Source organism: Curcuma longa, chromosome 12 (assembly GCF_044706935.1).
Source record: "Curcuma longa cultivar G26 ecotype Majalengka, Jawa Barat chromosome 12, ITB_CL_G26_1.1, whole genome shotgun sequence".
NCBI classification, from domain to species: Eukaryota; Viridiplantae; Streptophyta; class Magnoliopsida; order Zingiberales; family Zingiberaceae; genus Curcuma; species Curcuma longa.
The window spans coordinates 1730204-1743595 of NC_133872.1; the positions used below are offsets into that span (position 1 = coordinate 1730204).

A 13392-nucleotide genomic window follows, 5' to 3' on the forward strand; every position below is an offset into this window, starting at 1 on the left:
TATGTTTTTTTTTTTTGGTCTATTTTAAAGGTTTAATGGTGCTATTTTCATGTTTAACTATTTGTTTTTTTTTTCAATGATTGCGCATTTATATCAGCTGGCAAACCTGACGTGAAATGCCATTCCGATTGATAAGAGCAAATTAGATTATTAGATTAAGAATTACTTAAACTGCCTCTTCAGCAACAACGTCAAGATGGCCGAGTTGGTCTAAGGCGCCAGTTTCAGGTACTGGTCCGAAAGGGCATGGGTTCGAATCCCATTCTTGACAATCGAATCTATTTTTCCATTTTCATCATCAACATTTTAATATACATTGCATTTCCTTTATTTTTGTTGAAAAAAATTGTACAGGAAAGTATACAAATTTATTTTGCTTACTTTCCACGAGTTTTTAATGATTATTTTTTTTTTTATCACAAAAAATATTCTTATTTCACGTTCAATGTAAAACAATCTTGGTGAAAGTCAATAAGTTTAAACTTGTTAATAGTGTTATTATAAAAATTTAAAGTCTAAATATTAAATATTTTATTTTCTACTACAATTTTTTTACTTAATTTTTATGAGCATAATATATTTTTTAATTTGTATCTTGAGATTGTAAAGTGTTATTATACAAATTTAAACACTATAGAAATTTAAATAAAAATCTTTACATCTATTTCTCTTATCACTACACCAAACAATGTTACTATGACACTTTATTTCTAACTTAAATTTTTTTATTTTGTTTCAAATATTTAAAAATACACTCTAGATTCGCATTTAAATATTACTTAAAATTTACAATTATATTTCGATCGTATTTGCATTTATAAGCATGGTGTTCTTTATCATTGCCACCACAAGTACACCTTTTGCATTGAGTAAGCTACAAACTTCCTCTCCCACTTCTAAAAACAAATCATAATTATATATGAAATGATGTTAATTAATCTTTTGTTGATCTTATGATTAGCACATATATCTATTTCATGTGTCCCATGCAAGTTCAAAGCAAGCATCACTTTTTATTTTTATTTATATTCCTCTACAATTAATTGCGCTTTAGAACATCTTTTCACAAAGCACAATTAATTTGTGGGTTAGCATGCTATTCTTCAATTAAAGAACTACTTAATCTAATCTAAAAAAATGAAGTTATCATATGTGATTAGGTCCCTACCATGTGTCAAAAAGCATGTAATCTCATTCCATCATATGTTTTATCGATCATCTTCGAATTAAGTAGTTCTAATGTTAATTGAGGAGACAAAGGGTGGTGGCATTAGGTGTTCATCTTTAGGGAATCCCTCCATAAAACACTCGAATGAATGCATATCGAGGTTGGATTAGATTAGGCTTTACGATTAGAGTTGTATATAGAGATAATAATTAACCAAACACTTTATAGTAGAGCATGAGCTAAGCCTCTTTGTAAAAGCCACTACAAGTTCAGTCATTCATGTAACTTTGTTCCCCTCCATAAAGACTAATCATTCACCTAATTACTTATTGTTGGGTATTGATTAAGGAGGTAATCTTTACTTATTGTTTGCTCATGTAAACACATTAATTAAATCAACCTTAATTAAGTTGATTGAGTTGACTAGGTTGCATCAATTTACTTAAATTAATCACACCAATTTACCTAACAAGGAAACTTGATTTGTTGACTAGGTTTATCTAATTCAAAATTAAGAGAATAATTGAATGGGCAAATATAATTTCTTTTGTTAATCTAAACTTATAACATAGAGAAACTATTTTTTTAAAAATAATTTTAAATTGCATTATGGAGTAAGTGGCATAGAATATTGGACAAAAATAAAAAGACATTCAAAATTAAGAAAAGCATCACATGTGAGTCTCCTTTAAAAAAAAATCAAATGGATGCTCCATCAGTGATTTTATCTTTAAAAAAAACTCTTGATCTAATATTATTGTGGTAGCTACTGATAGTTATTACAATATATAGAAGTCACTCAGTAGTTGCTACAACGTATTTAAAATGAATTTAGAATTTACATCATGTAAAAGATACCAAATAGTTACCATAATATGTAGAAGCTATCCATTAATGACTACAACGTGTTTAGGACGAATTTAGAATTTAGGATTGTAGTAACTACATAATAATTTCTACAACTATTTTAACATATATAAATTATTTTTTAAAAATAATATTAAATTACATTAGGGAGTAAGTGGCATAGAATATTGGACAAAATAAAATGGCATCCCAAATTAAGAGAAACATCACCTATGCACCTCTTTAAAAAAAAATCAAATAGGTGCTCTATTAGTAATTTAATTTTATTTCAAAAATACCTCTTGATCCAATATTGTTGTAATAGTTACTGATAACTACTACAACATGTAAAAGTCACCTAATAGCTACTGCACCGTGTTTAGAGTAAATTTAATTAAAATTTATATCATGTAAAAGATATCAAATAGCTGTTATAATATGTAGAAGTGCTACAATGTGTTTAGGGTGAATTTAGAGTTTAGGGTTGTAGTAGCTATATAATAATTTTTACAACTACTTTAAAATTATTTTGATAAAATTTTAATAATTTTGATCAAGTTAGTAAAAAGATGTTGATATAATATTACTCAAAGACTCTAAATCTTAAATTTTAAACTCATCGTAAATATATTGTAACAACTATTAGATAACTTTTACATATTATAGCAGCTATTATGTAGCTTTTACATTGTATAAATCATAAATAAAAAATTTAAATTCACTATAAATATGTAGTAGTAGTTATTGAATAGTTTTATACGTTTAAGTAGCTACGCAATAGTCTCTATACATTATAAATTTTAAATTCTAAATCTTAAATATATTGTAATAGTTGTTGAGTAACTTCTATATGTTGTATCAATTATCGATAATTGTTATAATAATATTGAGTCAAGTATTTTCAAAAAAATAAAATCGTTAAAGGAGGTACATTTGCTTTAATTATAAATAGAACGTCCATATTTATGTAGATTTTGTAAATGGTAGACGTGCCGCTAATTTTTGCCCTAGAATATTGTAGCATTAAGAGATTATAAAAATAATTAAATGTTTGGGTAACATTTATTTTCCAGTGGCATCTAATTACGAATTTGTTAGTAACATTATTCGATTAATCAAAATACAAATAATAAAATATATTCTATTGCGAGTCCCACGTGATGTTTACGCCTCTCCTACTGACGTGGCTTCGATTCCCACGTGCACCCCTCCCTCGTCAAGTTTTTCCACCATCTGCCCGGTCGTACGGCTCCAGCACATGTAGTCCGTCCGATGATATCGTCCTTGGTGTATCAACGGCCGAGATGAGGTGCGGCGGGTGGGTGCGTGCTAAAGCGACGCTCGGTCGGACGTATTTTTTTATAAGGACATCGACCGGTGACAGAATCGACTCACAGTTCGCCCCAATTTCTCACCGGATCACAGGTTCTGTGGCGCGGGGCCCACGGGGTACGCCAGCTGCTTCATGGGAAGTAAATTTTCACGCTGCGCTTTGGGGATAAAATCGTAATTGTGTATGTCCATTGTTGTAATTTCCATCTCTAATTCTCCGCCGACTAGATTCATGGTCTTGTTTTACATTTTTAGTTTTTTTTATAATTATCTATAAAAAAATAAATTAAAAATTATAATTAATCATTATATATTATTTCGATTTGAAATTTAATACGTGTCCTGCCTTACCGTTTCTGCGTCTGGTGAAAAATCCAGGTGAATTGACGGTCATGATAGCGTCAATCCTGCATACGAGCGGCCTTGATTTTGACTGATAATTTATGTCACTGGAGGTGACACGTATTCGTCACACTCACGATCACCGCAGGTGACGAGATCCCTCTCGCCTCTTTATATTTGTTTACTCGACCCTCTCGCCAGTTTCGTTGTCATAGTGGTCCATAGCAAAGCAGAGCCTGCAGTAGCAAAGCACACACTCCCTTCAAGCTCCAATGGCGGATATCACGTGCTCTGCATCTTTGATCGGAGCTCTCTCCTTGTAGAGCACCTCCTGACGCAGATCTGAAAGCGAAGCAGCGGAGTGCGGTGGTACCATGGCGGATGCGGCGGACGGGAAGGCGGTAGTGGTGGATGGGGGAGAGAAGAAGAGGCAGGAGCAGAGCGCAGCGTTCTACGAGCTCTTCTCCTTCGCCGATCGTTGGGACTACCTGTTGATGGCGGCGGGGAGTGTGGGCGCGGTGGTCCATGGCTCCGCCATGCCCGTTTTCTTCCTCCTCTTCGGTGACCTCGTTAATGGTTTCGGGAAGAACCAGCATCACCTCTCTGTCATGACCCATGAGGTCTCCAAGGTCAGTTCAAAGCCTCAATGCCTCATCTCCTGCCTCCATTTCAAAAGATCCACCTTCTTGTCTTCTAATCGTCTTTCCGTTCGCTTTCTCTCTCTCTCAGTTTGCCCTCTATTTCGTCTACCTTGGGTTGGTGGTTTGCTTGTCCTCATATGCAGGTGAGTTGTTAAAATAGTGTTTTTCTTTAACTTAGCACTTCCTGGCGAGCTTACCTCTCGTCTCGACGACCGTGCCGAGCTCGGGAGGAATGCCATTTACAGCGGTCTCCTTCAGACCGAATAGAGTTTGATTGCCTTACCATTCGATGATGTGCTCGCAGAGATCGCATGCTGGATGTACACTGGTGAGCGGCAGGCCAGCGCGCTCCGCTGTAAGTACCTGGAGGCGGTTCTCCGGCAGGATGTCGGATTCTTCGACACCGACGCGAGGACCGGCGACATAGTCTTCAGCGTCTCCACTGACACCCTTCTTGTCCAAGACGCCATCAGCGAGAAGGTGACCTTCTTGCGGCCCTTTCCTCTTCTTCCTTCTTGCCTACCTCATCATTTTAACGCACGCAGGTTGGGAACTTCATCCACTATCTTTCCACCTTCCTAGCTGGACTGGTGGTAGGTTTCGTATCAGCCTGGAGATTAGCCCTCCTCAGTGTCGCGGTCATTCCCGGGATCGCCTTTGCTGGAGGACTATACGCCTACACTCTCACTGGGCTTACATCAAAGAGCCGTGAGTCGTATTCCAACGCCGGCGTTGTCGCCGAACAGGTGATACTTTTGAGCGCCACCATGACTTTGAACCTCTTCTAGGTGTCTGCATGCGGTGATATGAAGGTGCTTCACTGTGTTGAGAGGAATGGTCGAAGTCTGAGGTGGGGCAAACGGTGTGGTATTCAATTTGTGGGTGGAGTAGGGGAAGTCTCTCGCTTTTGTGGCCCCCTCTTCTGGTTCGGCGCTTTCTTTGATGGCGTGTGTGGTCGATAGAGACTTCTCCTTTTACTCGTTTCTCTCCATCCGCTTATTGATTAGGAAATAACTGGAAATTATGAGGCAGCTGGCTGATGTCGAGCAGGGCTCAACTTTTTGTTAACATTCTAATTTGTGAGGTTGTATTAATGCGCAAATAGCTGCCTAAATGTGACCACCTTAGTCTTGTTCCTATTGCGTTGGTCTGAATTGGTCCCCTAGGATTCCTTTCAATGTCAAATCCATGTGCCATCTATCCTGATTGATCCTAATCCTTTGGATTTGACACAATTTATGTGGGCCTATCTTGAATTTCAAATGAGAGCAATACTATCTGCACCTTTCAAGTCTAAATTAAGTGGGGGCTGGTTAATTGGAATTTTTGTAGTTTACTAGTAAGATTTTGCATCTGTCTCTATGTTAGTCACATTCGTAGTAGCTTCTTGTTCCATTTCATGGGTTGGGACAGAATAGTAAGAGTTTGCTATGATTTTGTGCTGTAAAACTATCAATGCTAAAAACAGACTATTTTACCTGGGGTTCTGAGTTTATCACTAGAATGAAAAAGACCATCAATAGGAAACAACAAACAAACATTACTTGTGTGGATTGTCTTATTATGATTTTTCTTAAATTTCATTGTTTTGTGACTGTTTTGCACACATGTTATCAAGTGTATGTAAGGATTTTGGTTTTTCAAATTTATTACCTTAGTACCCACATGATTTGCATGTTGGTAGGGACTAGTTATGAAAGGCAAATTGTATATATCCGAAAGCAAATTGTCTATGTCAGTGGAGTCCATTAATGTTGAAAACCATAATGTTTATAAATTATGCCAATTTGAAGCTAACTTGATTGTGATTCCTTCTTATCTTGTATAATTGAAATTTTTTGTGTTTCTATTTGATAATGAGAAAAATCATAAAATCATGTTTTCGAGTGCATAAAATCTCTTCCTTTAGTGCCTTCTAAGTTCATTGTTGTTTCGTGTAAGACCAATTCAAAATCTTTTATTTAATTTGGTGGATACTCAATTGATATTGTAAATATGAACCCTTTCATAGGCAATTGCACAAGTACGAACTGTATACTCCTTTGTTGGTGAAAGCAAAGCACTAAACTCCTATTCTGAAGCAATCCAAAACACACTGAAACTTGGATACAAGGCAGGGATGGCTAAAGGCCTTGGTATTGGCTGCACATATGGAATTGCTTGCATGTCATGGGCTCTGGTATTTTGGTATGCTGGTGTTTTTATTAGGAATGGGCAAACTGATGGTGGGAAGGCGTTCACAGCAATATTTTCTGCTATTGTTGGTGGCATGTGAGTTCCTAAATTATGCTTGTGCTTACCACTTAAAATCTTACAAGTCATGAAAATTATATGCCCCAATAATGCCAGAAATCTGTTTACATGTTTCCTGTGATAGATTGTTTGTCGATAGGTGGTTAGCAACAACTTTTGCAAGATTGTCTACAGAAATTATATCTCAATGTACCAATCGATAGGGTGCAAACTTAAAGTTATTCCTTTATTTTAAGTTTGATCTAATGTGCTATTTCATGTATCTGTTGCATAACATCATACCACCAAAAGCAAACAGTTGAATATCATGAACTTTATGGATCATTGGATTTTATTGATTCATTGTCTGGTAGGGTTTTATATTTTCTGGTTGCACTGTGATGTGATTTTGTAGTATTCTTGCTCATACTCTTGGAGAACAACTATTGGTTGATAATAAATCTATTTATGTGATTGCAGGAGTCTAGGTCAATCATTCTCAAATCTTGGGGCCTTTAGCAAAGGAATGACTGCTGGATACAAGTTATTGGAGATTATCCGACAAAAACCGTCTATAGTCCAAGATCAATGTGATGGGAAGTGTTTGGAAGAGGTTCATGGAAATATAGAATTCAAAGATGTAACTTTTAGCTATCCATCAAGGCCAGATGTCATTATCTTCCGAGATTTCTCTCTTTTCTTTCCAGCAGGGAAGACAGTTGCAGTTGTTGGAGGAAGTGGATCGGGAAAGAGTACTGTCGTGGCTCTAATAGAAAGATTTTATGATCCTAACCAAGGTATCCAGTCTGGAATTGTCTTGAATGAATGCAGTATGGTAGTCACTTTTACATTTTCTATTCCTTTGTTACTTTTCTTGCTATTCTTATAGGGTTGGTGCTGCTTGACAATGTTGATTTAAAGACATTGCAGCTAAAATGGCTGAGAGAGCAAATTGGTCTGGTTAATCAAGAACCTGCACTATTTGCTACTACAATACTTGAGAACATACTGTATGGGAAGCCTGACGCAACAATTGCTGAAGTTGAAGCTGCTGCCTCTGCTGCTAATGCTCATAGCTTCGTATCACAACTTCCAAATGCATACAATACCCAGGTGACCTAATGAGTTTAGATGTCGGAAATTAAACGCATGCCTTAATTTCAGTGATTGTGTCCTTAGATTTTGTTTTCTTATCATTCTAAATAATTTTGGGAGCTTGCTAGATTTTATTTGTCTTTACACCTCTTTTTAATGAAACAAAGGATTGCACTGTTAAATTGCTTCGACATTCTGAAATTAAGATAACATTCTGAAAGTAACAGATGAAATGACAGTTTTGCCATCATTTGGTTTGAACTATCATTTTCTGTTGACATTGATCTTGTTCTTTAGTTCTAAGTGCCTCCATTTGTAGCCATATCTGTAATTTGATAGGCTGAAGCCTGTCAGTATGTGATGACCACTGATCAGTCACTAAGCCCTTTAGATGCTATAGTCCATGACAATTTAGTAACTGCATAGATAATTTGAAACTTATTTTTTGTTTGTTGCCTTATTCCATCATTTACAAACTACTGTCATTTTGATAAGCTACAGCAGGTTTTATACTATGAATATAGATCGTCTGATGATCGCTAGAACTTTTGTATTCAAGGTAGGAGAACGGGGAGTCCAGTTGTCAGGTGGACAGAAACAACGAATTGCCATTGCCCGGGCCATGTTAAAGAATCCCAAAATCCTTCTCCTTGATGAAGCTACCAGTGCTCTGGATGCTGGCTCTGAGAGCATTGTCCAAGAAGCCCTAGATCGCATCATGGTTGGAAGAACCACTGTGGTTGTTGCACACCGGCTATCAACTATAAGAAATGTGGACATGATTGCTGTGATCCAGCAGGGTCAAGTTGTGGAAACTGGAAGCCACGAAGAACTACTGTCAAAAGGGGCCTCTGGAGCTTATGCCTCTTTGATTCGGTTCCAGGAGATGGCAAGGAACAGAGAGTTTGGTGGTCCATCCACTCGAAGATCCCGGTCTTCGCGCCTGAGCCACTCACTTTCCACAAAATCATTAAGTTTACGGTCTGGTAGCTTAAGAAACTTGAGCTACCAGTACAGCACTGGAGCGGATGGCCGCATTGAGATGGTGTCTAATGCAGATAATGTTCGCAAGTATCCTGCACCTCGAGGCTACTTCTTCAAGCTTTTGAAGCTAAATGCACCTGAATGGCCTTATACGATTATGGGTGCAATAGGATCAGTTTTATCCGGGTTCATAGGCCCTACTTTTGCAATTGTTATGAGCAACATGATCGAAGTTTTCTACTACAGGGACCCAAATGCCATGGAGAGGAAGACCAGGGAATATGTGTTCATATACATCGGCACTGGGCTTTATGCAGTTGTTGCCTACTTGGTTCAACATTACTTCTTTAGCATTATGGGAGAAAATCTTACCACCAGGGTGAGGAGAATGATGCTTGCCGGTAAGTGAGATTTTCTGCCCTTGTCCTTCTGGTTGTTTTTTTTGTTTAAGAATCAAACAATTCCTTGTAATTTACAGCAATCTTGAGGAATGAAGTAGGCTGGTTCGATGAGGAAGAGAACAATTCAAGCCTGGTGGCTGCCCGTTTAGCCAACGATGCGGCTGATGTGAAGTCTGCAATAGCTGAAAGGATCTCTGTGATCCTGCAGAACATGACCTCACTGTTAACTTCATTCATAGTCGGCTTCATCGTCGAATGGCGCGTTGCTCTTCTCATTCTTGCCACCTTCCCTCTTCTGGTCCTTGCCAACTTTGCTCAAGTAAGTCGTTATGCTTATATTCTTGCCCTGATCCACTTTGCCCAGTATCCTGCTCAATCCTCGCTGTTGCTGTTTGATCTGCTCTTGAATTCTGAGTTGCATTTCCATCTAGACATTTTAATACCCTGTCTTAACAATTTAGTGGGGTTTGCATTAAGTGATGAAGTTCAAAATCGAGTCTAAATTAAATAAGGCCCTTCTTTCATGGAAGATAGAGCCAATGGACTGTTTGACCAGAGAAAGAAAATAGAATTGACTAGTCATTTGGTGGGCTGTGTTCCTGGTATCTTTCTGCAAAGGACCGCCTGGAAAATATGAAACAGGAAATATCGTAGCCAAGAGGTCTAAGATTGTCATAGGATACTGCAAGCCTGTGACATACATGTGCTTTCCTCTGCCACTTACAGAACTTGTATTCATTCTGGCAAAGATACTGTTTCCCTGGCCTTATGGACACCCCAATAATTAAATTCCGATGCGGATACAAAGCATAGGAAGGCCCCTAGAATTCATAAAAGCTATTATTTTATTTGCAACACTTGCATTTCTCGAGGCTGTCAGACCACACACTCTCTTCCTGCCATCTTTTAATGGTTTTGTCTGAGCGTGATAGAAAAGTCGACACTTTGATCAGTAAAAAGTAATGGAAGAAGATGATAAGTGTGGGTTGGCCAGCCTGAGCCTGCAGCCCTGCTGCGGCTGCCATAGCAGTAGCTTGGACTTTAGAGTGATTCCCTTCCTCGTGATGCGATTAATACTATGCACTCCCAAGTAATATCAGGCCAGGAAAAATCTTTCTCCTCTGTCCACTGTCTTGCACTTGGAATTTAGCATGAACATGTGATCCTCATAAGCTAGCTATGCACTTGGAATTTTCTCATGATTATATTTGGGAAAACAAAGTAGAATCAGCTGGCTCAATCTATCGGTATAGAATATGATTTCATCACTTATTCTTGTTTGACAGAGTACAATGTTGCCATAATTGTACAATCATAGAGAACTATTTGCTTATGCATGAGGCTAGATAATTTACAGCAATGTTCTTAATGTATTAGCTTCCTCTAAACTGGCTGAAGAAACAATTGTGTTCGTAAAAGAGCTATTCATTGAGAGTAATTGACAAAGAATTTGCCTAAGTTCTAAATGAGGAGCTCAAATGGTTGTGTTCGTAGCCTTGCACAAGTGAATTTGAGAGGTTTAGAGCTTAGATTTGTTCTATAATTTACATTTTGTTTTATTGTAAATGCCATCAGCAACTATCATTAAAGGGCTTCGCCGGCGACACCGCGAAGGCCCATGCCAAGACCAGCATGATCGCTGGCGAAGGTGTCAGCAACATCCGCACGGTGGCCGCATTCAACGCGCAGGACAAGATACTTTCCCTCTTCGCCAGCGAGCTGCGCGTTCCTCAACAGCGCAGCTTCCGCCGGAGCCAGACCTCGGGCTTCCTCTACGGCCTCTCCCAGCTCTGCCTCTACTCCTCTGAAGCCCTCATCCTCTGGTACGGCGTTCATCTCGTCCGTGATGGCACCTCCACCTTCTCCAAGGTCATCAAGGTCTTCGTCGTCCTCGTCGTCACCGCCAACTCCGTCGCTGAGACTGTCAGTCTCGCCCCCGAGATTATCCGCGGCGGCGAGTCCATCCGCTCCGTATTCGCCATCCTCAATCGAGGCACCCACATCGAGCCCGACGACCCTGACGCCGAGCCGGTGGACTCCATCCGCGGTGAGATCGAACTCCGGCACGTTGACTTCGCGTACCCTTCTCGTCCGGACGTCGTCATCTTTAAAGACTTCAACTTGCGCATCCGTGCCGGTCAAAGCCAGGCTCTCGTCGGCGCGAGTGGATCCGGCAAGAGCACCATCATCGCATTAATTGAAAGATTCTACGATCCCACGGCGGGCAAGGTGCTGGTTGACGGCAAGGACATCAAGCGACTCAACTTGAAGCAACTGCGGCTCAGGATCGGGCTGGTGCAGCAGGAGCCGGTGCTCTTCGCCGCCAGCATCATGGAAAACATTGCTTATGGCAGGGACGGCGCCACGGAAGAGGAAGTAGTCGCCGCCGCGCGCGCTGCTAATGTGCACGGCTTCGTGAGCGCGCTGCCGGAGGGGTACCGGACGGCCGTGGGAGAGCGGGGCGTGCAGCTTTCCGGCGGACAGAAGCAGCGTATCGCCATCGCCCGGGCGGTGCTCAAGGATCCAGCGGTGCTGCTGCTGGACGAGGCAACCAGCGCGCTGGACGCCGAGTCCGAGTGCGTGCTGCAGGAGGCGCTCGAGCGGCTGATGAAGGGGCGCACCACCGTGCTGGTGGCGCACCGCCTCTCCACCATCCGCGGCGTCGACTCGATCGGCGTGGTGCAGGACGGCCGCATCCTGGAGCAGGGCAGTCATACCGAGCTCCTCACGCGGCCCGACGGTGCCTACTCCCGGTTGCTGCAGTTGCAACACTATCATGCCTGACAACGCCGCCGGAGACCGCCACCGTTGTTCTAATCGGTGGTTGCAGGTGCCGTGCTGTTAACTGGAATGCTGCTGTTATGATCTATAAAATATTCTGTCGGACTCGAACTACTCGAACTCAATTGGTCTTTTAATGGTGAAATGCAACGTAGAGGTTCCAAGTGCAACTGATCTTCCTCAAACTAAGAAATACTTTTACATGCTTTTAATGGCCATGAATGGTTTATGAACTTGGAATGAACAAGGCAACCAGATCAACTTACACATTGCACCTAGCCACAAATCTGGGATGAATGGAGGATAGGGAATCCAAATTTCCTCTGTTGATTGTCAACTTGTAGATATGCAGGTTCCTTGATTCTCTGGCACGAAACAAATAAAGTGTTACTGCAACAAGGTGTCTAGTTTCAGTGAATGTAGTTAAACATTTGGAAAAACAAACTTAAGTCTTTAAGAGAGAGCTTACTTTACAGAATTCACCATCTAATGTTCATCAAGGACAGCCTATAAATAGGTCTGGGAGCTGAGCAGAAGAGGTCAAGAAGAGTTGAGTGTCCTCTGGATTCTCTCAAACACTTCAGTAGGACTTCTTGAGGCTAGAATGGAAGTAACATAAGCTTGTCCTCACTGAAGTGTTTGGGGGAACTCTGGGTGTCACTCAACCGTATAGTAAGCTCTCATGCGCGATGATCTTTTCATATTTACCGGTTCTTCTTTGTGTTATTCGTGTTTCTTGGTTTTCGTAATGTGTACAAGAGGAATCCTTAATATTTGATGTGCATAATTATCACAGTTTTACATCGTTTAATTGGATATTTATTGATTGTATAAATACATATTCATACTATCTTAAATATATTTTTCAAAAGCTTTTCCACGATATATGCAATCTCGATTTTATTTTTAATATTTTTATTTCTTATAATGTCCATTTTTTTATATTTACACATCAACTTTAACATCATCATCTTTATAATTCTTATCTTTTGTTTCATGTGTTTGAGTCATAAATCAACATTCAACTTCATATAACATAGCGGATCTAATCGCAATTTTATAATTTTTTTTAAATTGTAAATGTACTTTATGATTACATAGAACATCTTCATCTTCATTTCAACCATTCCTACTTGTAGTTTATGTAAGATATCTCTTTCAATCACTTTATTCTTTTTATAAAAATGATATTAAATACTTAAAACTCTTAATTATAGACAACTCATGATAGGACTCCTATTGAAGTTATTTGAGTTTATTTATTAAAAATTTTATCAGACACTTGCAATTAATAACATTATTAATCTTATAATTTAGGTAAAATATTTATCTAATAATAAAAATTATTTTTACTTTTAACATATTATAAATAATTTAAGATTAAAAATAAATTATTATATTTAATAAAAAATTAAGACAAACTTTATAATTATATTTTATGTAAGTTGATGAATAAATTTATTTATAAATTTTTGTGAACTTTACGCATTAACATCAATAAATCAAAGTTAATATTCAAATTTATTTATTTTATAAATTCTAATTTTCCAATTGCCACCGTTTGTCTCCC

General features: G+C 39.0%; 1 protein-coding gene and 1 non-coding gene across 2 annotated transcripts; both read left to right on the forward strand.

Annotated features, from left to right (window-relative positions):
* The first annotated feature begins 190 nt into the window (after positions 1 to 190).
* On the forward strand, positions 191 to 271 carry TRNAL-CAG (transfer RNA leucine (anticodon CAG)). Its single transcript has one exon. It is a non-coding gene; the product is annotated as a tRNA-Leu (tRNA).
* Positions 272 to 3930: 3659 nt separating this feature from the next.
* LOC141843308 (ABC transporter B family member 19) lies at positions 3931 to 11981 on the forward strand. The gene is made up of 10 exons (XM_074731374.1): positions 3931 to 4317; positions 4418 to 4472; positions 4634 to 4809; positions 4875 to 5075; positions 6341 to 6600; positions 7042 to 7358; positions 7451 to 7674; positions 8216 to 9041; positions 9119 to 9360; positions 10617 to 11981. The coding sequence occupies exons 1-10, from the start codon at positions 4063 to 4065 to the stop codon at positions 11823 to 11825; spliced, it is 3765 nt and encodes a 1254-aa protein (XP_074587475.1). The 5' UTR covers positions 3931 to 4062; the 3' UTR covers positions 11826 to 11981.
* The last annotated feature ends 1411 nt before the right edge of the window (positions 11982 to 13392 follow it).